This window comes from Callithrix jacchus, chromosome 11 (assembly GCF_049354715.1).
Source record: "Callithrix jacchus isolate 240 chromosome 11, calJac240_pri, whole genome shotgun sequence".
Classification (NCBI taxonomy): Eukaryota; Metazoa; Chordata; class Mammalia; order Primates; family Cebidae; genus Callithrix; species Callithrix jacchus.
Window position 1 is genome coordinate 93,344,963 of NC_133512.1, and position 27,765 is coordinate 93,372,727.

The 27,765-nt window shown below is 49.6% G+C and overlaps 1 protein-coding gene across 4 annotated transcripts in view; it reads right to left on the minus strand.

Annotated features, from left to right (window-relative positions):
• The window catches only part of DPP6 (dipeptidyl peptidase like 6), a 1,158,816-nt gene that overhangs the window by 28,627 nt on the left and 1,102,424 nt on the right, over positions 1-27,765 (minus strand). For all 4 annotated transcript variants that reach the window (XM_078343379.1, XM_035255081.3, XM_035255078.3 and 1 more), the window contains exon 17: positions 9,979-10,026. In XM_078343379.1, coding sequence (XP_078199505.1) covers positions 9,979-10,026 — 48 coding nt within the window. The remainder of the gene's footprint in view (positions 1-9,978; positions 10,027-27,765) is intronic.

Sequence of the window (27,765 nt, forward strand, 5' to 3'; positions counted from 1 at the left end):
CTGGGACTACAGGCGCACACCACCATACCCTGCTAAATTTTGTAATTTTTGCAGAGGTGGGGTCTCACTGTGTTGCCCAGGCTAGTCTTAAACTCCTAGATTCAAGAGATCTTTCTTGCTGGGTGCAGTGGCTAACACCTGTAATCCCAACATTTTGGAAGGTCGAGGAGGGAAGACGGCTCAAGTCCAGAAATTCAGACTAGCCTGGGCAACATTGCAAGACTCTATCTCTACAAATATAAAAATGTGGTCCCAGTTACTCAGGAGGCTGAGGTGGGAGGACAGCTCGAACCCTGGAGGCTGAGGCTGCAGTGGAAGGATAGCTTGAGCAAGACCCTATCTCAAAAAAAAAAAATTATATGAAAGGATTGTAGAATCTTGGGGCCAAGATGCTAAATATTTCATTTCTTAAAATCATATTGTCCTTCCCTCCACATATACATGTAGTGATCAACAGAGACATGCTTTATTAACAAAATAGAAAAGAAAAAGGAAAGGGTTTGGGCACAGTGGCTCACATCTATAGTCCCAATACTTTGGGAGGCCAAGGTAGGAAGATCACTTGAGTTAGGAGTTCGAGACCAGCCTGTGCAACATAGGGATACCGCATCTCTCCAAAGAAAAATTTACAAAGTAGCCAGGCATGGAGATGCATGTCTGTAGTCCCAGCTACTTGTGGGGCTGAGGTGGGAGAATTGCTTGAGCCCAGGAGGTCAAAAAAAAAAAGAGGTCCTCCTACCTTAGTCTCCCAAAATATTGGGATTACAGGTATAAGCCACAGCACCCAGCCTCTTCTCTGAACTCTGAATGTTGAGCTGTTAGACTCAGTGTGATACAGCTTGGGGACGTTTCTGTCACATCTTTTTCCTCCAGCCAGATTTTAAGCAACTTGAAGGCAGGGTCCCAGTAGGTGGCATTTATTTTTGGTCCTCTAGCATCATAAAAGGTCCGTGGCAGGTGTTCAGCTCCAGAAGAGTTGCACATTGAATGGACTCATGTGTGTCCCCCAGCCCACATGAGTGGGTGCAGTGGCTGGCACAGTGCGCAGCCCGCAGGTGCTCCTCGAAGCACCGAAAGCTGCCGGGTGAAGCCCAGCTCTCCTCCCGCATTATGTGGCAGAGGAAGGAGCACCTGCAGACATCTTGCAGGGCGGGCAGCACTGCGCGTGGCTCGCTTTCCACTCTGTTAGCCAAATGCCAGCTTGCCCAGCCATTGCTGAACTGAGGTCTAATACATTGTGTCTGCAAATCTGCAGACACTCCATGCACCAGGACAGCTGCTAATGTGTGCAACCCTGTGGGTCCAGAAGACTTCATGCACAGACACATGTGGGATTCAGGGGATAAGTTCCCAGGCTCTCTGCATTCATATGAGCCTGCTAGCAAATGTGTTGAGAATGGACATGCCTGATTCTCTCCAAGGAGCTGCTCCTTTCCTACATGCCTTCACCGCAGCCTTACAGAGGTGCCATGAGGGCAAGGAAGGCCTTGGAGCCCCTGGTCTGTCCCTGGGGCATCTTTCCTGCGGGTGGGCTCTGCATGAAGGATGAGGGGCCATTGAGGCCGAGCTGACCAAGAGAACCCCCAGTAATGGGTAACAGCCCCCAGCAACATGGTCAGGTTGTTGTCCTTTAACAAAACTGAAGGGGAATCTCACCAAGCTAACAGTCAACAGATGATCCTTAATGACAGAGAATGGATGGGCCGCAATGTTTTGGCATATAGCTCTGGAGTTCAAAGAAAATGGCACTGCTAGAATAAGACTCCGCTGCCCCCATTTATTTATTTACATGAACACATTTTCAGAGACTCCACAGGAAACGAAGCAACCGCCGAAAGGAGGGGCAGAACCAGGAGTGCACACGTTTCTGACAAGGTCTTCTCTGGAAATGAGTCAGATGCGTTCATGAACTGAGTGAAAAACCACCACGCCCAGCTCACCAAGAGATGCATTTCAGACCAATCATAACTTTTTACGTCCCACAATTATCAAAGTATATAATGTATCCTAATTGCTTAATGTGAACAAGTAATAATTATGATAATGATGCCCTCTGACAGGTAATGAGTATGGACTTACACATGAAATTAAAACGTTTAAAAGATTTCCAAGATTGGACGACGTTAGGGCAGAATGCTGGGGTGATGGGCCAACAAATGGAACGTAAATATCAGTCGAGGAGGAAAAGGAAGAACGTATGAATAAGAACTTGCTGAAGAAGTGTTTCGCCGGAGGGTGGTAGCATCGGATCGCTACACTACCTAGCAATCACAGGATTATGTAATAATTTAATTTAAAATAAAATACAATTTGCTAAAAGTATTCTGTAGAGCTTTAAATTAATGAGGAAAAACTTTAGGTGACAACTTAAAAATGTGTAGGGGATACATGATTCTTCAAAATTCCCTTAGGGACTCATGGGCAAAAGCACTTGGGGACTGATGGCCCAGTTTCCCCTGTCCTCAAGGACTTGGCAAGGTCTCCTCACAGAAAGGCCGCTTCATAACGAGACTTTGTCTCTTCGGCCACCAAACTGCTCCTTAAAATATTCGAAAGCTGTGGGTGTCAGGTACAAACTTGCCCGACGCAGCTGTGTTAGGACAGGCTGATTTCGAAACGACAGGCTCTTTCTTTCTTTCAACATGATTTTCCTTCATCTTTTTACATTGTTAATCTTTCTTGGGTCTTTTTTCCCTCTGCCCCATGTGCTCTGCAGGAAAGGGCTGGCTTTTATCTCCAGGTCTGAAACCTGTTTGTGCATTCGCTGGATGGCCCCAGCCTCCGTGGCAGCCCCATGGCTGTGAGGGGGCAGCTGTGTCCTGGCCACTGTTTCTGAGAGCCTGGGCTCTGCCCAGCTGGCCTGCGGGGGGAGTGGCACGAGGACCTTCTCTTCAGATGCCCACCCAGACGCCTACTGCTGCACCCAAGGAGGCCTCCGGAACGGGGGCTGCTGCTTCTCTCTTGGGACTGGACGAGGCGCAGATTTTGAGAGCCACAGGCTGCAGGATTCGGCGCGATGCTTTGCCACCCTCCACAAGCGCCACATCTCCCTGGACTGGATCAAGATGGCAGCTCTTCTGCCCCTTTCCAGTTGCATCTCTCCCTGCAGGGCCTGCAGAGGCAGCCCCTCATCGGCCGCCCCTCCCTCATCCTCTTCACCACGGCCCCCAGCAGTGTCCCCGGGCTGCAGCCTCGGGCCCTTCCATCCACTTGCCACGCAGCCACCAGAAGCTTTTAGAGAGGAACGTCTGACAGTTCTCCTCTGGGACCTGCAGGATGGTGACCAGACTCCTTGGCAAGTAGCGTGATGGTGACAGGTGGGTCCTCCGTAATGCCATGCTCCCGATGTCTCCACATATGTGTGTGCCCTGTGCTTGATGGAAGGGGAACTGTGGGCACAGCCCTGGCAGTCTAGGAGGGGGTCCCTCAGGGAGAAGGTGGGCGGGGCAGGGGTGCTCCCAGCATTACTGGTGCAAGAACAGAGGCTGGAAGCCTGCCGTTGCTTCACGGACTCACCTGGGCACCACTGGTGGTAGGGGATGGTTTTCCTTTCTTATAAAAACCTAAATGAAGAGAGTAGGAGGGAGAGTAAGTAACTGTCGATGCCATAAAGGAGTGGGAACCAGGCCACCTAGTGATCCCAAGCTCCCGTGTGCACTTGTGGGACGCCGTGGGGCGCGGCCGGCTTCAGCCCTGCCACACGCACACTTTCTCTGCAAGGCTGTGTGGCTGCATCGCAAGCCACGTGGCGATTTCAGTGCTCATGCGCTGAGTCAGCATCTATGTCTCTACGTGGGCCTCCCTTTTATATTTACATTAAAGCCCACAACGTGTTCGCTATGATTTTATTGGTTTTTTATCCCAATACCTAAGTTGTTTGAATATCCAGGCACTAAATGAGTACAGGTTGGTCCCAACCATAATTACCTTCTTAAGGAAACAGCTTTTAAATAATTCAGAGTCACATCTGTGAACAGCCCACAGGCGCTGTTTGTACAGAAGATTTTCTAAAGAGGAAAAAAGTCAAATATTCCCAGGGTGGTTCTGGGGTCAGCAGGGGAGAAGAGGAGAAAGGACAGAGAATTGTGAAACAGTAATTTCAGGTTTCACAGCAGGGCTGGAAGGAGATGGTGTGATGCAGGCAGGTCCCAGCCTTCCAGGGCCTCCTTGTGAGCTGACGCGCAGCTCCGAGGCTCCGCGCTGTAGAAGAACGTGGGCCACATCTGGGCGGCTGGTCACCATGTCCCACAGCGGGCTCAGGAGCCCGCTCCCCAAGACTTCCTGCCTGGCCCTGCCCAGCTGCGGGCTATGGGCCCTGCTTTTCTGGCTCAGCCCCACAGGGCAGTTGGAAGCGCTGATGCTTTGCACACCCTGCTCACTAGACGGGTGAGGTGCCTGCACTGGGCCTGGCTCGGTGTCACCAGGGCTGCTCTCAGCCACGGCTGATTCTGGACCAGCAGCTCGGTGGTCACAGAGGCTGCTGCTGTGAGAAGAGTGCATTTCCCAGGTGACAGTGACGCGAAGGCCAGGAGATCCTGGGGCCTGGGGTCTGCGGCTGCCTTTCCCACCCCGTCAGACACCTGGTATCACCCCAAAGAGCGCTTGCTTTGAAGCCAGATAAGACAAGAGTCTGGGCCTCAACCTGAGGTTTGCTGTGGATCTTGGATGAATTGTTTAGCTCATAGGTTGGTGCAAGGAAGGGGCCTGGTGCTGTCTGCAGAGCCCAGGACCGCTGCTACAATTACATTAGAAAGAGAATAACAGATGGCCAGCCAAGGGCTGCTACTGGGGGCTAAGAGGCTGGCACTAGAGGGTGAAGTTCAAGGACTCAGCTCTCCCAGTCCACAGAGTGTGACCCCAGCCTGCGTATGGAGGCTGCGCTGCTACGGGAAGCAGAGCCCTTGATTCCATGGGGCCCCCACAGGTTTAAGAACATCCTTCCCTGTGACGTGGAAGGCTTCTCAGAGCAGGAGAAGCTACAGTGCTGCACGCCACCCCCCAGAGCTGGCTCCAATGGGCCTCGAGGGGGTGGTGTGCGGGGGAGAAGGTGCCTGAGAAGGAGCTGCAGCTGTGGCCGCTTCCGCCTCCCTCATCTCAATGGGTGCGCAGGCCAGGTGTCACTCTGGATCTGCAGTTGTCCTTCAGACCGTGTGGCGGCCGGTGGCTGAGCAGCACTGTGCAGTGACTGTACGTCTGGAAGAACAGGCTGTGTTGGAGCCGCACTGCTTGGGTCTGAGATGCAAGTCCACTTTTGCTTTCTAAGTGCGCCCATGTGGCCCAATCACCTAAGCTGCTGCGCCTCAGCTTCCTTAGCTGACAAGTGGGGAGAGTAGCAGTTCCTGCCTCGCAGGCTTTGGTGAGGATAAAATAAATGAGTTAAAATATGTAAAGTATTTGCAGCACCTAGCCCAGAGCAAGGGCTTGAAAAATGCTGGCTGCGGCCACTGTTGTGACTACCGTGGCTCCTGATGACCTCCGGCCTTTCTCTGGCCCCCTGCTCAGGACACGGTTGTCTGAGACGTTCATGATGAAGCATCCAATGGAATAAGTCCAGGTGCTGCAGGGTTTGGCAGAATCCTAACGACACGGAACTCTGAGCCGGCGGAGTGTTCGGATGAAACGGCCATCGGCAGGGATGGGGTGATTCACCGCTTGCCTCTGTGTCGCTCCTGGAAGTTTTCCAGAGGCCTTTTCAATCATGAAAGAGGAAAACTGATCTCAAGCCTACCTGAGGTCGAAGGCTGGTGTGTGAAGGGCTGGCCTGACAGTGGCTTTGTTGCCTGCCTGAGATGCTCATCCACCCACAAACCTCATGCTGTGGACCCTTCATCCACCGCAGAGGCCGTGAGGAGGCTTTGATGTGGTCCAGCCATGCCATGAACAACACGCTACTGGAACTGAGCCTGGAGGCACCAGGCACCTGCCTCGTCACCCGGGATGCACCAGTTTGACAGACACAATGAAAACACAGGGCATTTTGTTTGCGGAGGATGCAGCTGGGTTGGAGATGGGCTGAGAAGCGCCGCAAGAGGACATCAAACACATCAGAAGGTAAACACACTGAAAAAACCCCACACACCTTCCACGGCAAATCCCTGGAGGCTAGAGCTCAGAGGGCTGGGCTCGACACCCTACCAAGGCCTGCCACGCTCAGCTCTTATTTCCCATGCTGATCCAAAGCTGTGTGTGCTGCTATGATGTGCCAACCCTGAGGGATGGGCATGCAACGTGGGGATTTCAGGCATGGGAGAAAAGGGGGTGTTCAGGAACGTCTTCCTGGCCCCCCACAAGCCAGAAGTCTGAATGGAACATAGACGGTGAACAAGATGGGACCCCTACTGTCCTCCTGGGAATGGGAACAACAACCAACTCAGCCACATTTGGTCGTTTTTTTCCCCTAAGTTAAATGGCAGCTTAAGTGAGCATCCTGAAAGAGCTTGACCTATATTGACAGCCAGAAATGCAGAATCGGGCTAGGGCGGGTGAAATGTCCCTGGAGTTTACAGGAAACCCAGAGTCAAACACTGCTACGTAAATAACCTTGTAAAATAAACGTGACAAAAATAATTCCGAATGCCGTCCAATTTCCAGTCAGTCAGCACTTCGCTGAGGTCCAGTGCAGTGGTGTCCCCTTCAGGTTCACTGTTAAATTTCACACAGGGAGGAAAGGAGTCCAGACACGTGTCACCAGCCCCATTCTGTGTGCTCTCAGTGCTTCTGACATCTCAAGCCACTGGGTCCCATCTCTGCTTCCAGGAGTCACAGTCACCAAAGTGCCAGCTCCACTGCAAGCAGTGAAATGCTGCCTAAAAATAGCCATTTATGGAGCTTGGCGATGGATACAGACGGCCACCTCGGGCCCGCGGTCTGTCAGTATTGATTAGATTGATTACCGATGGCCACCTCGGGCCCGCGGTCTGTCAGTATTGATTGGGTTGATTACGGACGGCCACCTCGGGCCCAAGGTCTGTCAGTATTGATTGGATTGATTACGGACGTCCACCTCGGGCCCGCGGTCTGTCAGTATTGATTAGATTGGTCTGTCAGTATTGATTAGATTGGTTTGTCAGTATTGATTGGGTTGATTACGGATGGCCACCTCGGGCCCGCGGTCTGTCAGTATTGATTGGGTTGATTGGTTAATGCAGTAGCCAATCCCACAGCAGAAAAGGAGTCGTTGTTTGGTTTCCCAGCAGAGGTAATAAAATTTCCCAGAATGCTGAGCACATTCGCGTGTTGCACTTGCTGGAAGGCATTTGGTCAGTTCTTATTGGAACTCTCTTCTGAAGAATTGCACCTCACCCTATCTATATATTACCTTATTTTATAACTGGAATAGATGAAATACTTCCTCAGTGATGTCACACACACCTAAGACACAGGCCTGCTTCATTTTCATTCACACAGAAGCCTTGGAAACTGTGATCATGTGATCCAGCAGGTGGGAGACTTTGGGAGCGCCAAGGACTGATCAAATCCAGGCTGGAAGTGGCTTAGAAGTCCAAATGCATTTCCCAAAAGTAGGGACTATATTCACCTTTGAATCTGAATAGATTCATAATAGCTTCCCCAGAAGAAGCAAGTAAAAAGCGTTTAAGTGAATGCCTTTTTAAGAAGAGCCATATATGATATTGTATTTTCCAAAGCTGAGAGATAGCTTTGTGTTTTTTATTAGCCTGCAGATTACAAAAAACCTTTACATTTGAAATAATTATAGATTCCTAGGAGGCTGCACAAACAGTGCATAGAGTCCTGTGTCCCCACTTCCAGGGTCCCCAGTGATGGCATCTCACAGAGCCATCGGGTAACAGCTGACCTGGGAGGGTGCAAAGCTGTGAGCTACACTGGATGCCATATCGAATTTCTATCAGACCATCAATTTTTAAGAAGGGAAAAACCTCAGAATATCAGAAAGGTGTCTATGGACTAAATTTATCAAACACTCAAAATGAAAAATACACATTTTCTTAAGGAAAAAAAGATGTCACAGTTGAGGTTTTGTGCAATATCTGCATTTTTTTCAGGGAAAATTCCACTTAAAGAGGTCTAGCATGGGTGCTTTAGGCATTCACTGTCATGCTGGAGTATTTGCCAGACTCCACTGACCCCAGGCCTTGGTGGAAGTTCTAGCCTGGCCTCTGTGGCCTCCTGGAGCTCTTCACAGCCCCCTGCCCCGTAGAGTGGGTGGAGGGTGGGTGGATGCAGTGGGGAGATGGGGAGACCCAGGCAATTGCTCCCAACATCCTTCCAGCGATCCTGCCCCCATTGCGCAAATGGCCCAGATTCCCAAACCTCGAAGGTGAGGCTGGAGAGGGGTCTGGGGGCAGGCGAACCTCTTCACTGGGAAAACCAGCCCCTCCTCTGGGGAGGAGGACAGGAAGCCCATCCCGCTTCTTCCTGGCACTGGGTCCTTCCAACGGCCATTCCGAGTGTTTTCTTTTAATCCATTCTGATATTCACTTTATGGTCCTTTTGGGGGGGCTTTAAAATCTATTTATTTCTGGTTTTACGATCACTTATGTGATGGTTTTGAATTTCTAGTAATGATGTGATACCTTGGCAGACGATCGTCATTATTTGGGAGTATTGGCTAAGTGCTGTCCCTTTAAACAAATCTATTTGCTCACTTGGAACACTTTGGCCACTTCACAGTGTCTAAACACATGTTTGGGGTTTTCCCTTCCAGCACGTCCGCCTCCCCAGTGCTCCCAGTGCTTGGAGCACCGCCACAGAGAGAGGAATCAGGGAGCCACTATTCTCCATGTTCACTAGAGACGCGGACTCACTTCTGTCCCCAGACGCAGGGGAACTGCAGACCCTAGCCATGAGGTTTGCCCTCCTGCCAGGAAAGGGGGTCCTGGATGTCCAAGGGAGTGGGAGGGACTCCGGGAAAGGAGGACACAGGCTGCTTTGGGTTACGACAGTGGGAGGCCTGGGAAGGGAGGGACCGAGGGCGAATTATCTCTGCTTCTCGGCTGTGCTGTGTGTCTGTCTCCTGCTGCACACGGCAGTTTAAATCCTTTGCATAAACACGGATGTGACTGTGGCGACCTGCGTGGGGGCCCTTCGAGCAAACATACACCACCTCAAGAGACCCTGGAAGTCTTACAAAGACTCTCTCCTTGACCAAAGAGTGAGGCTCCTCTGAGTCCTCTTCTTGACCAGGTTTCAGCTTGACCCTGTCCTGTCTTCAGCCTTCATTGCCCAGTTTTAGCAAGAAGCCCCCACACCCAATATCTGATCACCGTTGGCAACTGATCAAGTTCCTCGTCCTCCACCTTTGAGCCCAAGTCCTTGTCCTGCCTTCAGCAAGAATCTTGTTAGGTCAGCTGAGCCAAATCCACTACCACTGAGGTCTTCTCGTAGTAGCTTTTGGTCCACAGACCCCTCACCCTGCTCCTTGGCTACCCCCACGGGGCCTTGCTGTATTAGAAGTTCAGCCTGAATCTCCCTCCCTATCACCACAGTCCTGAAAAAGCCTTCCCTACCATTTTACCAATGGCAGAATAAGTTTCTCTGACATCTTGTGCAGCATGGATGCAGAGACCCTCCATGCCATGAAGCCCCCAGACCCACAAAGACAGATGAGCCTCCATGCACCCCCTCAACTCTTGGCTCCACAGGGCAGGTTCTCAGGGGGGATGGACTCATGTCAGCCTACAATGCCTTTCAAGCTGGCTGTTCAGAGCCATCTAGTGTTGGGCTCCATTCAGAGCATGTTAGGCAGACCTGGGTAGCCCTGGAATGGCCCTCCAGGCTCAGCGCTTGTGAAGGGGTGTGGGGCCCTCTGGCTGGGCCAGGCAGCTTGGCTTTCATGGAATTCAGTAGATATTGGTGACCGCGGACCTGCTCTGAACTGCTAGGACATGACGCACCTCTCTGTCTGAGTAGGAAAATGTGGGCCAGCTGATCTCATAGAGTGTTTTGCTTCAATTCTCCTGAGTCTCAGGAAGATTTAAGAAGAAAAAGGGCACTTACTTTTCTTATCCGTTGTGTTGTGCACCGTCACCATAGGAACGCCAGGACCTGCGTTGGGTGGAGAATGGCCAGGAAGAAAACAAAAATGAAGCCATTAGTTCAGTTGAGAACAACAACAACAAAAAAAACAAGCTTCCCTTACACCACGCAGATAGAGCGTGGAGCCCAGAGAGCCCAACCTCAAGCTTCCCTTACACCACGCAGATAGAGCGTGGAGCCCGGAGAGCCAGACCTCGAGCTTCCCTTACACCAGGCAGATAGAGCGTGGAGCCCGGAGAGCCCGACCTCGAGCTTCCCTTACACCAGGCAGATAGAGCGTGGAGCCCGGAGAGCCCGACCTCGAGCTTCCCTTACACCAGGCAGATAGAGCGTGGAGCCCGGAGAGCCCGACCTCGAGCTTCCCTTACACCAGGCAGATAGAGCGTGGAGCCTGGAGAGCCCGACCTCGAGCTTCCCTTACACCAGGCAGATAGAGCGTGGAGCCTGGAGAGCCCGACCTCGAGCTTCCCTTACACCAGGCAGATAGAGCGTGGGGCGTGGAGAGCCTGACCTCGAGCTTCCCTTACACCAGGCAGATAGAGCGTGGAGCCTGGAGAGCCCGACCTCGAGCTTCCCTTACACCACGCAGATAGAGCGTGGAGCCTGGAGAGCCCGACCTCGAGCTTCCCTTACACCAGGCAGATAGAGCGTGGAGCCTGGAGAGCCCGACCTCGAGCTTCCCTTACACCAGGCAGATAGAGCGTGGAGCCTGGAGAGCCCGACCTCGAGCTTCCCTTACACCAGGCAGATAGAGCGTGGGGCGTGGAGAGCCCGACCTCGAGCTTCCCTTACACCAGGCAGATAGAGCGTGGGGCGTGGAGAGCCCGACCTCGAGCTTCCCTTACACCAGGCAGATAGAGCGTGGAGCCTGGAGAGCCCGACCTCGAGCTTCCCTTACACCAGGCAGATAGAGCGTGGGGCGTGGAGAGCCCAACCTCGAGCTTCCCTTACACCAGGCAGATAGAGCGTGGAGCCTGGAGAGCCCGACCTCGAGCTTCCCTTACACCACGCAGATAGAGCGTGGAGCCTGGAGAGCCCGACCTCGAGCTTCCCTTACACCAGGCAGATAGAGCGTGGGGCGTGGAGAGCCCGACCTCGAGCTTCCCTTACACCAGGCAGATAGAGCGTGGAGCCTGGAGAGCCCGACCTCGAGCTTCCCTTACACCACGCAGATAGAGCGTGGAGCCTGGAGAGCCCGACCTCGAGCTTCCCTTACACCACGCAGATAGAGCGTGGAGCCTGGAGAGCCCGACCTCGAGCTTCCCTTACACCAGGCAGATAGAGCATGAAGCCTGGAGAGCCCGACCTCGAGCTTCCCTTACACCAGGCAGATAGAGCATGGAGCCTGGAGAGCCGGACCTCGAGCTTCCCTTACACCAGGCAGATAGAGCGTGGGGCGTGGAGAGCCCGACCTCGAGCTTCCCTTACACCAGGCAGATAGAGTGTGGGGCGTGGAGAGCCCGACCTCGAGCTTCCCTTACACCACGCAGATAGAGTGTGGGGCGTGGAGAGCCCGACCTCAATCTTCCCTTACACCACGCAGATAGAGCATGGAGCCTGGAGAGCCCGACCTCGAGCTTCCCTTACACCAGGCAGATAGAGTGTGGGGCGTGGAGAGCCCGACCTCAAGCTTCCCTTACACCACGCAGATAGAGTGTGGGGCCCGGAGAGCCCGACCTCGAGCTTCCCTTACACCAGGCACATAGAGTGTGGGGCCTGGAGAGCCCAACCTTGTGGGAGAGTAATCAATGATGGGACGCAGAGGCCAGGCCGTGGGGGGCCGAGGCGCAGCTCCTCACCTCTGCACCTGGTTAATTACAACACACCCAACTTGAAGTTCCTATTTTCAGATTATTGCAATGCCATGAAACATCATTCTGTGCAGCACTGCGTTTGGTTTGTATCCTCATAACCTCATTTTTACCAAGCAGACACATATTCCAGGACTTCACGGGTCCTTACAAACCACTCCGGCCTCAGTGCTAAGTCCACAGGCCCCTCCAGAAGGATGTCACTCCACCCAGTGGCCTCTCATAACACCTTGTAAGAACTTATTCATGTAACAAATATATTCAAAATGTCAAACTATATTTCAGTTTTCCCTTGAATCACTAGCAAGCAGCTTCCCAGCTGCAGATACGCTGCACCCCTGAGGCGTGAGAAGGAAGGTCCAACTCAGGATCAGGTGGCCCCTGATCTGTTTCTCTGTGGCTGACTTCTCTATTCTTAGCAAAAGGAGAGTCCAGAAAGAAAAACCCTCTCTGAAGTAGTTTCTATATCTTTCTGAAACATATTAAGAGGCAGGCCTGTGACTTCTCCAGCCTTCCCTCAGCCACAGTCCTCCGCACTCACCCTCTGCAGCCTGCTGGCCTTGCTGCAGGTCTGGAGGCACGCCAGGCTTATTCCCACTGAGCTGCTTGTTCTCACTGCCTGCAAAACTTTGCCCCTGGACACTGCCATGGCCTGTCTTTCTCTTCATCTAAATCTCTGCTCAGATGCCTTCAAACTCTCGTCCATGACCATGGGCTCAGCCTCCATCCTCACGGCTTTCTGGCTCTTTGTAAAACTTATTGCTGCACACTATGCTATCAGAACCTTGTAATATGTAATTATCACTGTACTCGCTTGCTGTCCTTCTCCTCGTCTACTGTGCTAGGGTGTAAGCTCTGAGAGAGTCAAGGTATTAGACTCACTGCTGTTATTTTCTGCATCGAGAAGGGTGTTTTGAATAGAGTTTGTGCTCAATTGCATGTTTGTGGAGTGAATGCTGAATGAGAAAGCACAGAGCATACAGGAGAGGGAGGAGAAGCAGGATAGGCAGGAGAGGCAGGAGAGGGAGGAGAGGCAGAAGAGGCAGGAGAGGGAGGAGAGGCAAGAGAGGCAGGAGAGGCAGGAGAGGGAGGAGAGGCAGGAGAGGGAGGAGAAACAGGAGAGGGAGGAGAGGGAGGAGAAGCAGGCGAGGCAGGAGAGGGAGGAGAGGGAGGAGAGGCAGGAGAGGGAGGAGAGGGAGGAGAGGGAGGAGAGGCAGGAGAGGGAGGAGAGGGAGGAGAGGGAGGAGAGGGAGGAGAAGCAGGAGAGGCAGGAGAGGGAGGAGAGGCAGGAGAGGGAGGAGAGGCAGGAGGGGCAGGAGAGGGAGGAGAGGGAGGAGAGGCAGGAGAGGCAGGAGGGGCAGGAGAGGGAGGAGAGGCAGGAGAGGGAGGAGAGGGAGGAGAGGGAGGAGAGGGAGGAGAGGGAGGAGAGGGAGGAGAAGCAGGAGAGGCAGGAGAGGGAGGAGAGGCAGGAGAGGGAGGAGAGGGAGGAGAGGCAGGAGAGGCAGGAGGGGCAGGAGAGGGAGGAGAGGCAGGAGAGGGAGGAGAGGGAGGAGAGGGAGGAGAGGGAGGAGAGGCAGGAGAGGGAGGACAGGGAGGAGAGGGAGGAGAAGCAGGAGAGGGAGGAGAGGGAGGAGAAGCAGGAGAGGGAGGAGCGGCAGGAGAAGCAGGAGAGGGAGAAGAGGCAGGAGAGGGAGGAGAGGCAGGAGAGGGAGGAGAGGGAGGAGAGGCAGGAGAGGGAGGAGAGGCAGAGGCAGAAGAGGGAGGAGAGGGAGGAGAGGCAGGAGAGGCAGGAGAGGGAGGAGAGGGAGGAGAGGGAGGAGAGGGAGGAGAGGCAAGAGAGGGAGGAGAGGGAGGAGAGGGAGGAGAGGCAGGAGAAGGAGGAGAGGGAGGAGAGGGAGGAGAGGGAGGAGAGGGAGGAGAGGCAGGAGAGGCAGGAGAGGGAGGAGAGGGAGGAGAGGCAGGAGAGGGAGGAGAGGGAGGAGAGGCAGGAGAGGGAAGAGAGGCAGGAGAGGAAGGAGAGGCAGGAGAGGGAGGAGAAACAGGAGAGGGAGGAGAGGGAGGAGAAGCAGGTGAGGCAGGAGAGGGAGGAGAGGGAGGAGAGGGAGGAGAGGCAGGAGAGGGAGGAGAGGGAGGAGAGGCAGGAGAGGGAGGAGAGGCAGGAGAGGGAGGAGAGGGAGGAGAGGCAGGAGAGGGAGGAGAGGGAGGAGAGGCAGGAGAGGGAGGAGAGGGAGGAGAGGGAGGAGAGGGAGGAGAAGCAGGAGAGGCAGGAGAGGGAGGAGAGGCAGGAGGGGCAGGAGAGGGAGGAGAGGGAGGAGAGGCAGGAGAGGCAGGAGGGGCAGGAGAGGGAGGAGAGGGAGGAGAGGCAGGAGAGGGAGGAGAGGGAGGAGGGGCAGGAGAGGCAGGAGAGGCAGGAGAGGGAGGAGAGGGAGGAGAGGCAGGAGAGGGAGGAGAGGCAGGAGAGGCAGGAGAGGGAGGAGAGGGAGGAGAGGCAGGAGAGGGAGGAGAGGGAGGAGAGGCAGGAGAGGGAGGAGAAGCAGGAGAGGGAGGTGAGGGAGGAGAGGCAGGAGAGGGAGGAGAGGGAGGAGAGGGAGGAGAGGGAGTAGAGGGAGGAGAGGCAGGAGAGGGAGGACAGGGAGGAGAGGGAGGAGAAGCAGGAGAGGGAGGAGAGGGAGGAGAAGCAGGAGAGGGAGGAGCGGCAGGAGAAGCAGGAGAGGGAGAAGAGGCAGGAGAGGGAGGCGAGGCAGGAGAGGGAGGAGAGGGAGGAGAGGCAGGAGAGGGAGGAGAGGCAGAGGCAGAAGAGGGAGGAGAGGGAAGAGAGGCAGGAGAGGCAGGAGAGGGAGGAGAGGCAGGAGAGGCAGGAGAGGGAGGAGAGGCAGGAGAGGGAGGAGAGGGAGGAGAGGCAGGAGAGGCAGGAGAGGGAGGAGAGGGAGGAGAGGGAGGAGAGGCAGGAGAGGCAGGAGAGGGAGGAGAGGCAGGAGAGGCAGGAGAGGGAGGAGAGGCAGGAGAGGGAGGAGAGGGAGGAGAGGGAGGAGAGGCAGGAGAGGGAGGAGAGGCAGGAGAGGCAGGAGAAGGAGGAGAAGGAGGAGAGGGAGGAGAGGGAGGAGAGGCAGGAGAGGGAGGAGAGGGAGGACAGGCAGGAGAGGGAGGAGAGGCAGGAGAGGCAGGAGAGGCAGGAGAGGCAGGAGAGGCAGGATAGGGAGGAGAGGGAGGAGAGGGAGGAGAGTCTGCCCCTTGGCTCAGGTGGACTGTGGGAAGATGCATGGAGAAAGAGGAGGTGGGAGGTTGGTGGTCCGAGGGGTCCGAGGGAGACAGATGTGCTGTGGCAACACCGTGGTCAGGGCTGCTGCTTGTGCTCCGCTTCAGGCTGAGAACTCAGGATGCTAGGGACTCATAGAGGTGGCCCCAGGAAAGCTCAAGGACAATACTGACTTTGGCAGAGGGACGGCAGAGTTCAGTATTTCTCAGGTCATCACCAAAACTCTCCACATACGTCTGAGGGGCCATCTGACAACTGGCTGAGAACCAGGGAATCTCCTCTGGATCCCACCATGCTGAGGACTTCAGGGCCCCACTGCAGAGGCCCCAGAGTGGACACCCTAGTTCAGGGCCCAAAGAGCATGTGGCGGAAATGCAAGGAGTCCTCTACCCTCGAGAGGTGAGGCAGAAGGTCTGGCCAGTGCCGGTCCACAGATCCAGCTGAGCTGAGACACACAGACTGTGGGTCATGCTGGCCGTGGACGTCAGCGCAGAGTCCTATCTGCTGCCCAGGGACTGGATCCAGACTCGATCCCATGCTCACGGACTCCAGGGCCTTTTCCCCAGCGTGGTGCCCCTCCGTTCACCCACAGAGGTGGCTGCAAACGGGTATGCAGGGTGCCTGGTTCCATGTGGTGCTCAGATAAACAATAAGTATTTTCTTACTGTGAGTCCCATGCGGTATATGGGACATACTATGAAAAAATTATTTTTACCTAACATTCAAACGTAACTGAGTATCTTAAATTTTTATTTGCTAAGTATGGTACCCTCTACCCAGAGAGGGAATAGTGATCTGAAAGTCCACATATTTACACCCAAAGACGCAGCACTTTCCAAAAGATACCTAAATGCCAGTTTAAATTATTGACTCAAAGTAAGTTTCTTGGCTCTAAGATCCATTCTTCCCCCATGGGGAACTCAGGTGGAGGAACAGAACAGTTATTGAAAAATAAAGAATCTGTATCTGTTTTCTTGGCCCCCTTCCGGGTGAGTAAACTTGCAAACAGAACCTCTTCTATCTTCTTATTAATAATGTGAACAATTATTATTTATTTAGTGCCTACTGTGTAAAAGGCATCCTGTTAGATTTTTTTGTGAATAATTTCTAATCTAATCCTCACAGCAGCTCTGCAAAGTAGATATTTCTAACCATATTTTACACAGGAAAAAAGCCACCGGTGTAGCTAATTTTAAGTCTTTTGTCTCGTCCAGACAATAAAAAAGCTACCAAGCCTGAATGAGTCCCTTTTCACCTTTAACTCACAAACATGATATATGTTTCTAAAAAACTTCAAACCCTAAAGAAAGGAATAAGGTAACAGTGATCTGTTTCATCCCCACTTCCCAGACGTAGCCTAATGTTGCTAAAATGGCCTTAAGGTTTTGTCTGCACATACATGGTCATATTCACACATAGCAAGTATTTTAAACATAGACAAAGATAACATGAGAATGATTGCATGTATGTATTGGCAAAGCTTTATAAAATCTTAACATTACACCACATTGCTCTATTTTTAAGTTAGTTTTTTAAAGTTTGTTTTTCGAAAGGCTAAACAAAATTGACAAAAATTTAGCCAGACTAAGAAAAAAGGGAGAAGACAGGAATAAAATCAGAAGTGAAAGAGGAGCCGTTACAGCTGATAACACAGAAGTACAAAGGATCATGAGAGACCGCTATGAACAATTACACGCAACAAATTGGATATCCAAGAAGAAACGGATCCATCCCTAGAAACATATAACCTACCAAGACCGAACTGTGAAGATGCTGAAGAGATCGATAACGAGTAGGAAGGTCGAATCAATAATAAAAAGTCTCCTATCAAAGAAAACCGCAGGACCTGATGGTTTCAATGCTGAATTCTACCAACATTTAGAGAAAAACTAAAACCAGTCCTTCTCAAACTCTTCCAAAAAATAGAAGGGGAAGGAATACTTCCAAAGTCCTTTTCTGAGGCCAGCATTACCCTGATACCAAGGCCAAAGGCACTTCCAAACTCCCCTACCCTACCAAAAACCCCAACTACAGCCTGACATCCCTGATGAAAATAGATGCAATAATCCTCAACACAATACTGGCAAATCATATTCAATGGTACATTAAAAGGATCATACATTGGAAAACCAAACATCGTGTGTTTTCACTCATAAGTGGGAGCTAAGCTAATGGACTTTGGGGACTTGGAGAAGAGGGTGGGAGGGGGTGAGGGATAAAAGACTACAAACTGGGTTCCATGTATACTGCTCAGGTGACAGGAGCAGCAACATCTCAGAAATCACCACTTAAGAACTTGCTCATGTCACCAAATACCACCTGTTCCTCAAAAACGTATGGAAATTAACAATTTTTTTTTTTGAGATGGAGTCTCACTTTGTTGCCAGGCTGGAGTGCAGTGGCATGATCCTGGCTCACTGCAACCTCCATCTCCCAGGTTCAAGGGATTCTCCTGCTTCAGCCTCCGGAGTAGCTGGGATTAGAGGTGCGTACCACCATGCCAACAGAAACAAAGCTTGGCAAACGGGTTGCATCATCCTAAACTTCTACACAGCAAAGAAAGCAATTAATAGAGTGAAAAGACATTCCATGAATTGTGTTGAAAATATCTGCAAATCATATTCACATAAGGGGCTAATAACCAAGATATGTAAGGAATTCAAACTACCCAATAGCAAGAAAACAAATAACTATTAAAAATGGGCAAACAACCTGTAGAGACATTTGTCAAAAGGAGACATGCAAATAGCCAACAGATGCATGAAAAATGCTCAGCATCACTAATCACTGCGGAAACGCAAGTTAAAACCACACAAAGATATCACTTCACGCCTGCGAGAATGGCCATCATCAAAAAAAAAAGGAAAGCTAACAAGTGTGGGCGAGGAGGTGGAGAAAAGGAAGGCTTACACGCTGTAGGTGGAAATGTACATCAGCAAAGCTATTTTGTAAGACAGTATGGTGGTTCCTCAAAAAACTAAACATAGAATGTCCCTGTGATTCCCTATGACTCAGCTGTGTAAAGATCCAAAGGAACTGAAATGAGGATGTTGAAGAGCTGTCCGCACTTCCGTGTTTACCACAGCGCTGTTCATAACAGCCCAGACGTGGAGACCGTCTCCGTGCCCATCAACAGATGAACGGATTAAACCGTGTGGTACATCTGCACAATGGAGAACTGCTCAGCCTTAGAGATGAAGGGACTTGTGTCATTTGTGACAACATGGATGAATCTAGAAGACATTACGCTAAGTGAGATAAGCCGGGCACAGAAAGAGAAATGTCACATGATCTCACTCATATGTGGAATCTGAAAATGTTGATTTTATAGAAGTGAAGGGTAGAAAGATGGTTTACCAGAGGCTGAAGTGAGGGGGCCGCAGGTGGGGAAAGGGCAGATGTTGGTCAGAGGGTACGCGGTTTCAGCGAGGCGGGAGGAATAAGTTTTTGTGTCTATTGTACAGCGTGGTGACTTTAGGTAATTAATAATGCATTGTATATTTCAAAATTGCTAAAAGAGTGGAGTTTTAAATGTTCTCACCACAAAGAATGATAAATGTATGAGGTGACAGATATGTTAATTAGCTGGATTTAATCATTCCACAGTGTATATATGTATATGACATCATGTTGTACCCCATAAAAATATGCAATTATTAATTACAAATAAAAATAAGAGCCCCAATCCAGAAAAATAAAAATAACATTACTTACCCCATAAATATACACAATTATTAATAACAAATAAAAATGAAAGAGCTGCAAATCAAACAAAATAAAAGAATATGGGGAAAACACTAATAAATAGGTAGTGTTGAGTACAAAAAAAAAGACATAATAGCCACAACGTCAGTTGCGTTCCCTCCCTAATCCCAGTCCTCTCTTGTTTCAGAAGTCACCATAATTTTGAAGTTAATGTGTGTAATTTCTCTGCATATTAAAAGATATTTCTTCCACATGGCTATGTATTCATAATACACATGCCATATGTAGTATGATATAACATGTCTCAATGTAACATATTTTGTGTCTTGACATCTAGTCTGGCCCCTACTAGAGGGTGAAGCCATGTGTGGGGGTGCAAGTGGGCACAGCCACTCTGGAGAACAGCTTAGTGATATCCGTGGCATCTGAAGCTGCTCATGCGTTTGACGTGCCGGCTCCACTCCTGGGAACACGACTCAGAGCACCCTCTGCACCTGTGCACAGGGAGGCAGGTGGAAGATTGTTCCTAACAGCAACTACGTGCAGGTCACAAGTGGGAAATTACCTAGCTACTCATTAGCAGGAGATGAAATGAATGACGCAGTTACTCACATGGCAGAATATTATAGAGCATGCGAAATGAATCAGTAGATCTGCACCTGATAACACAGATCCACATGAAGAGTTTGAGGCTGAGTGAAAACGTCAGGTGGCATTAAGGTCAATACTGTAATACTCAATTACGTAAATAAATTTTAAAAGTGTAAAACTTCAGTTTTGAAGAAATGCATCACATCCCATTGTATGGAAATATAATAATGTATCTAGTCCATTCTCCACTGATGGCTAGTTAGGCTGTTTTCTTTCATTTTCAGCTATCATGAAACAGCATTGCAGAAAATCCTCTTACATATATCTTTGCACATGGGTAAGACTGCGTCTGTCATTAGCTGGTTGGCAGCACTGAAGTTGCTGTTTTAAAAAGGTTTTATGGTCTGTACTCATGAAATAATCTTGTGGTTTCAAACACACAGCTCCTGACTCTCAATGCTGTGAAACAAGGAAGCCGACTTTCTGCGAACGTCGCGTCCTGGTGACCAGGTCCTGGTGACCAGGTCTGCGACAGCCCGGCTGTGCTCTCCTAGGCTGTCCTCCAGGACACATCTTCTTTCTAGGATCCTGGCTGAAAGGTCAGCTTTCATCTGAAACAGGCTGAGCTCACAACAGGGGGAAATGAGCAAGGGGGCTTGCGGAAATGAACCATGAAGGGGGAGAAAGAATATAAATGTATTTGTTACCACTGTCATGGTAAAGCTGGTAAATTATATGTAATGTTTATTTTACCTCAATAAAAATCAATTAAAAAAGAAATATTACCCAAAATATTTTGCTGGACATGGCAAAGTTTATGCCCATCCTCATGCTGTTGGCTGATACACATCCCATGGCTGAGTCTGGTCCCTGCAGAGGGGAATGAGTCTGTATCTCCACAGAGGGCTTACAGGCCACATGGGGTGGAGGGTGATCTTTTTCCAGGGAGGGGCTGTGAAACTCGGAACCGTGATGCAGTCCACACGGAAAGTCACAACAGCTGATGTTTTAGTAAATATCGTCTAGTTGCTCTCCAACTGATAGTGTATGGAGGTCTAGGTTACACCTTTAAAAAGGTTTTAAAAACACTCTAATGGGTCAATGTTCGAATGTTTAGGAATTGTGAGTAAAGCTGGCCATCTTTTCATGTTTGACACCTGCATTTCTCGTGTGTTTTCCTGACTACAAGCTGCCCTCTCTCCTCCCTCGTCCATTTTAATGGCACTGCTGCTCGTTTATGTTATTTAGAAGCTGGTTGTTTTTTTTTTTTTTAATTAATTAATTAATTTTTTAAAATTTTTTATTGGATTATAGGTTTTGGGGTACATGAGCAGAGCATGCAAGACAGTTGCGTAGGAACACACATGGCAGTGTGCTTTTCTTTCCTTCTCCCCTTCACCCACATTTGGCATTTCTCCCCAGGCTATCCCTCCCCACCTCCCCCTCCCACTGGCCCTCCCCTTTTCCCCCCAATAGACCCCAGTGTTTAGTACTCCCCTTTCTGTGTCCATGTGTTCTCATTTTTCATCACCCGCCTATGAGTGAGAATATGTGGTGTTTCATTTTCTGTTCTTGTGTCAGTTTGCTGAGGATGACGTTCTCCAGATTCATCCATGTCCCTACAAACGACACGAACTCATCATTTCTGATTGCTGCATAATATTCCATGGTGTATATGTGCCACATTTTTCCAATCCAGTCTATTATCAATGGGCATTTGGGTTGATTCCAGGTCTTTGCTATTGTAAACAGTGCTGCAATGAACATTCGTGTACATGTGTCCTTATAGTAGAACGATTTATAGTCTTTTGGATATATACCCAGTAATGGGATTGCTGGGTCAAATGGAATTTCTATTTCTAAGGCCTTGAGGAATCGCCACACTGTCTTCCACAATGGTTGAACTAATTTACACTCCCACCAACAGTGTAAAAGTGTTCCTTTTTCTCCACATCCTCTCCAGCATCTGTTGTCTCCAGATTTTTTAATGATTGCCATTCTAACTGGCGTGAGATGGTATCTCAATGTGGTTTTGATTTGCATCTCTCTGATGACCAGTGACGATGAGCATTTTTTCATATGATTGTTGGCCTCATGTATGTCTTCTTTCGTAAAGTGTCTGTTCATATCCTTTGCCCACTTTTGAATGGGCTTGTTTGTTTTTTTCCTGTAAATCCGTTTGAGTTCTTTGTAAATTCTGGATATCAGCCCTTTGTCAGATGGGTAAACTGCAAAAATTTTTTCCCATTCTGTTGGTTGCCGATCCACTCTAGTGACTGTTTCTTTTGCCGTGCAGAAGCTGTGGAGTTTCATTAGGTCCCATTTGTCTATTTTGGCTTTTGTTGCCAATGCTTTTGGTGTTTTGTTCATGTTTCTTACCACATTGCTGGAGGTGTTTCTCCTGTGTGCTTTCTAATTTGTGACTGAAGAAAGTGCATAAGTACCAATGCTGGCAACTGTCAAACTGAGTTGCAATTTTAAAACCAGAGCTGCTGGGACCATGTGCCTACCCCATCTCAGACAGACAGAAAGACATGCTGAAATCCTCGGGCCATGTATGCCTGTCTCATCCCCTCTCCCTATTGTGAGTCTCTGACTCAGCGTTGAATAAAAATGTTTGCTGAACAGATAAATGGTTAATGAATGAACGACCTCCTAAGTATATAATTGGCTACGACATATCAAGGTAGCAAATTTAAATTAGGCTAAGGAAAGGTCTCTCAAGACCATTCTCTGTGTCCTGCTTTTTCTAATTCAGGCTGTGGTCTCGCTGTTCATACATTGGGAATCCTGTGTTCTTTTCACTAAGTGCCAAGGATAGCAGCCTCTACATCTAAGATAGGAATTACGTTCTGTTTATGAAGCCATATGACAACCAGGCCATCTTCGCCGAAATTTTAATATAGAATACTTCTTTACACTAGTGGAATACAAAGAACATGAATAAAATTACATTTAAGAAGGCCACTAAATAAAAGTTGAAAAACAGCCTCCCTGTATAATTTTACATCTGAGGATTCCTAACCCCAGGCAGTCTAACTGGGTCTCTGCCCTGAGACCAGACCCTCCGGTGGTCTGAGGTCAGCTCCGCGGGCACCTCCGCATCTGGTTTCTCCTCTGGCCCAGGGGACACATGCCCACTGCTGTCTATGTGAACTGTAGGACCACCCCAGGCCTCAAGGTTTCTGTGATGGCCCCTGAAAATGGGCAAATAACTTAGGAACATCTAATTCAAAACACATTTTCTCCTAAGAAGGAGAGCAGAAACAGAATCCTAATTGGAATCGGATACGTAAAATCTGTGCTACTTCAGCCAGGCTACACCCGCGCTAGCATTTACCTAAGATTTCTAGAGAAGAGGGGACGTGCCAAACACATGAAGAATGTACACAGAATCTGGGGGCAGCTGGTACCATTACAGGGGGTACTTTAAACCTATTTTAAACATCAGAGAATACTTTACCAAGGAGACTTATGAGGGGCTTACCCCTGAATCTTACATTGGCCTTGTTTTTCTTTTTTTTTGAGATGGAGTTTCGCTCTTGTTACCCAGGCTGGAGTGCAATGGCGCGATCTCGGCTCACCGCAACCTCTGCCTCCTGGGTTCAGGCAATTCTCCTGCCTCAGCCTCCTGAGTAGCTGGGATTACAGGCACGCGCCACCATGCCCAGCTAATTTTTTTTATTTTTAGTAGAGACGGGGTTTCACCATGTTGACCAGGATGGTCTCGATCTCTTGACCTCGTGATCCACCCGCCTCAGCCTCCCAAAGTGCTGGGATTACAGGCGTGAGCCACCACGCCCGGCCTGTTTTTCTTTTCTTCCAAATGATCTTATGCAAGTCTAGTCAGTAAAACTTATTTAACAATTTCTTTCATATGATAGAAAGCTTTTACTCTTTTGTCTCTGATGCCTGTAAGACAATCCACCTGTGTTGCCTGGGCACAGATTCTTGTGGCTAAACCTTAGGAGTCTACTCAGCTGCTATTATTCTGACAATTCACATTCACAGTTTCCTTTTCACTTTGCATGTAATTCAACAAATAGATACTGAGATTCCAACATGTGCAAGGAATGGTGCTAGGTCCTGGGGAAACAGAAACAAAGGATTTGCTCTTAGGAAGCTCAGAGTTTTGTAGGGAAGACAGACTTGCACGAAAATACGCTTTGATGCCATGTGGCCAGTACAACCACTGGATGGCGTCCACGGTTCAGAGGTCTACATAGGGACCCCTATAAGCAAAGAGCGGGTCAGGAGACCAGCTATTTTGTGATTCCAGGTAAGCAGCTTTGCTCATCTGGATCTCAACTGCAGAATCAGGTTTGCTAAAGTCTACTTTTAGTGAGAGCAACAGCAGCTTCAGCAAAAACAACAGCAGCCAACGCTTTTTTCCTACTACGTGCCTCGCACTGCACTGCCTTCTTAGGGACATTCTCTCAACCTCGTCACAACTCTCTGTGATGGGGTTACCATCCTCCAGAGATGAAAATTCCGTGATCAGAGTCTGCCTTTGCAACGTCAACATTTGCCATGTCATGGAAAGCATGGAAGGAGATGGTGTCCACCTGAACTGAGAAAGAGGTTCTGTTCTACGTCTGAGGGGGAGGAAAAAAGAGAGGAAAGAGGCTGAGAACGCGGGATTGCCTTTCTGTCCTTTCTCAGCCAATGTTTCTGGTATCTTTATGTTTATGTCTAGTCTTGGAACATAGGAAATGCTTTTATTTATATATTTATTTATTTAAGACAAGGTCTTGCTCTGTTGCCCAGGCTGGGCTCACTGCAACCTCTGCCTCATGGGCTCAAGTGATCCTTCCACCTCAGCCTTTCAAGTAGCCGGGATTCCAGGCATGCGCCACCACCCCTGGCTAGTTTTTGTATTTAGGATACACTTTTAAATGAAAGCATACAATAATATTTCATTGTGAGTTCCTTCCTGTGTCAGGCCAACTATTAGATATCTGATTCTGTATGCGTATGTCTAATGACACACTCCTCTGTGTCATTCACACCCCAAATTCACGTGAACATATGCATCAGCAAAAGCATGTTCACTAGGATCCTCTGCCTGGTCCTCATATTTCCTACATCCTCGATAAGTCAGCCTGCGTTACGGCTGGTGCAGCCTTGGAGCACTAACAGACCTGATGTTCAAACCGAAATGTACAGAGGCACGCCTGCCCACAGCAGAAAACTGATGGTGTCAGCTCAGCCTTTGCTCACAAAAAGATAACGCATTAAAAACAACATTTGGCCCTTTACAAACTTTGGTCGATAACACATACTCCTTTGGCTCAAGTTCAATATCTGACATCCAAAATTAATATTGTTCCTGGAAGGGAAAATAAACAAATGGAAGCAACTGAATTCACGACCCACACATAAGGTTGTTTTTTTTGCCCTGTAAAGATCCTGTAGCCAGAGCGGGGGGGGGGGGGGGGGAAAAAGAAAAGAAAAGAAATCAGATTATCCAAAGAAAAGCTTTGAATTACACAACAGACTTGTGGACAGAAAACATTTATTTCTGTCTCTCTGGTTTCCAGCCCCGTCATTTTAGAGCATTAATTTGCACCTGCTCAACTGGATACAGAAATGTGACAATTCCAGATGAAAACGAAGTAATTAAAAAGGACACAAAACTGTAAAAGAAAAAAGTCATCAGAATAAATAAAAAAAAATTCACAAAGACAGCACTTGTCTCCCTTCCTCTCATCTGTATCCTCAGAGGATGTTTATGTGACAGATAATTTCCAAGCAGCCGCTAAACTCCTACTATGTAAACAATGGCGATTCAAACAGCCTGGCCCGCACCACCGGTATCTCTTAAGCGTTGATGAATGGTTTCAAAGAACAGCTGCGAGCAGAGGCAGGCTCTGGCCGAGCGAGATAATTGGCGTGGCCCGCTGTGAACAGGCTCCAGATCTCTTTATTTGCCTGTTCATGTATTATGTATGCCTGATGCATAAAGTTTATACATTGAGGTGATATTATCATACTAATAAACAGGGAGCTGGCCAAGCCACCAGAACTACTGCGGATGATTAAAATATTTGTTCTGAAGACAGCATTTCCTAGTCAAAACTGCCGACACGTCTTGCTGCCGTTTGATTGGGAAACCTTGCTGTCGCTGACATCAAACCTGGCTGCCCCCACCCCCCTCCACTCCGGGCCCCACAGGATTTAGTTTTGTTTCAATCCAATTTTATGTGTCCAGGGAACTTGAAAGTGATCCTATTTCCCAGGCAGCAGTCTGAGGAGCGTGGCTCGACGGGGGCCGTGGAAATGGATGGGTTGTTTTACGCACTCACAGATGATGGGGAGGGAGTGTCACGTTGACTTTTTATAGTCGTAGGGAACTTCTTGCTCTGGAAATTACCAGTGACACTCAGGGCTCATGGCAGGCCCTTTCAGCAAGGAAAACCTTCCCAATCATTAAAAAAAAAAAAGGAAGGAAATGTCCTCTGTACATTCTCCAAATTCAGCTCGTACCATTGAGTAGTTGATGCGTAAAAGTCCTAGGTTTTAGGAATTATCTGCATGGAACTCACAGCATCACTTGTACGCCCCCAGAGTGACGCTTTCAGGTGTTTCACATGATTCACAGAATTCCCAGTATGAAGGCAGGAACGCAGCATGTTTTGTGAGATGAGGGGAAGGGTGTGGTGCTCACTGGCTATTTCCTTTGCCCCGATGGAGGCACAGCTAGAAGGTGGAAGGAGTCTCTGCCCGCTTCCAGGCCTTCTCTGCACACTTCTCACAGCTCCTGGTATCATCCTGGCCCTCAGATTGTCCTAGCGCTGATCACAATCTGCCACATTGTGACTCCAAGTTCTGCAATGACTTTGGATCCAAGCAATTACGTTCTAATCTGATTTCCGGTGATACACTTAAGTCTTATCTCTTCAACTGGACTCGGAACTTAGGAAAATGTACATTGACTCGTTACTCGCAAGTCTCCAACTGATAGTCGCGAAAGGGTGAACAGGTGGATAATTCAAGCATGGTACACATTCCCTAGGAAGTGACACGCTTGGTGGAGTTGGTTCGGAGGCAGTGGTGCGGTCTCTTGAAAAGCCTCAAAATGGCCAGCTACCTGTGTTAGAGGTTAGCTTTGCTTTTGAAAAAGGCACAAGATCACTGAAATCAAGTTTTGTAATGAAGGTCTGATAAAATTCATGATTAGGTAGCCCCATCAACAATTAAACATACTAAGAAATAAAAAGTATGTTCCTTATGAGTCTGGAACATAAAAACAGTTTTACAAGAGGGAATCTAAAATCTTCCGAGCAGCGTTCTCATCGTGGGAATAAATGCTCGGCTTCCGCAGACAGTGCTCGCAGGGACAATTTATGGTGTGTGGAGGAGCCCAGCCTCCTTTGCATCATCACTGTGATGACGGGTGACATGGGGTTCATCTTGGCCTTCACATCTGATCAGACCTGGACACAGGTCTTGTGTAAGTAGATACTTGTGGGGCTTCTGAGCAAGGTCACTGTGTCGAGGAGGAGACTGGAAAGGCCCCTTCGGGTCAGACCGTGCTGGCTTCTGCTTCCTGTTGACGCTTCAGTCTGCATGGAGGCTGAGGTTTCTGCCCACCCTCTGCTTTGGCCTCTGACGGCTGGTCCACTGAGTGACAGCAGAGTGGAGATATGTGCAAAGCATCACACTCTGGCCACCTGCTGGGTATGTGTCCTGAGGGCAGGGACTTCCCTTCTCAGCTCTCCGTAAGGTGGGTAATGTCACTTCCTACAAGCAATGGGGATGACCAGGTGGGCTGAGCCATAAAGCTCCAGATGCTTGGTGGCCACTGCCTGCTATATGAAATCACCTGCTTTTTTTTTTTTTCGGATTCCAGGATGTAGCATAAGCAAATCCTGGTTTTTGAATGGAGGCCGTCCACACTCTGGCCTCTCTTAACCCCCACTCTGATTCCTCAGTAGCCTCTGTCACGGTGCCTACTGAATACCTCCCATCTCCGTGCTAATGTCCTCAGCGCTGTCCCCACTCTCCTGCCCGAGGGCTGACACACAGTTCTGACGTGTCGCTCCTCTGATTGGGACCTCTTGTTATTTCCAGAGGCTTCGGCTTAAACCGGTAGCATGAATACAAGACCTCTGTAGACCTGACCTCTCACACCCACGGCCTGGCTTTGTGAAATCCTTGTTCCTGCGTGGGGGCTGTGCTGTTCTCTGCCTGAGCACCCGCTCTTCACCCCCAGGCTTCCTGCTAATCCTCTCCTTAGTCTTCAAGATTCAGGCCGGGCGCGGTGGCTTATGCCTGTAATCCCAGCACTTTGGGAGGCCGAGGCAGGTGGATCACAAGATTGAGACCATCCTGGTCAACAAAGTGAAACCCCGTCTCTACTAAAAATACAAAAATTAGCTGGGC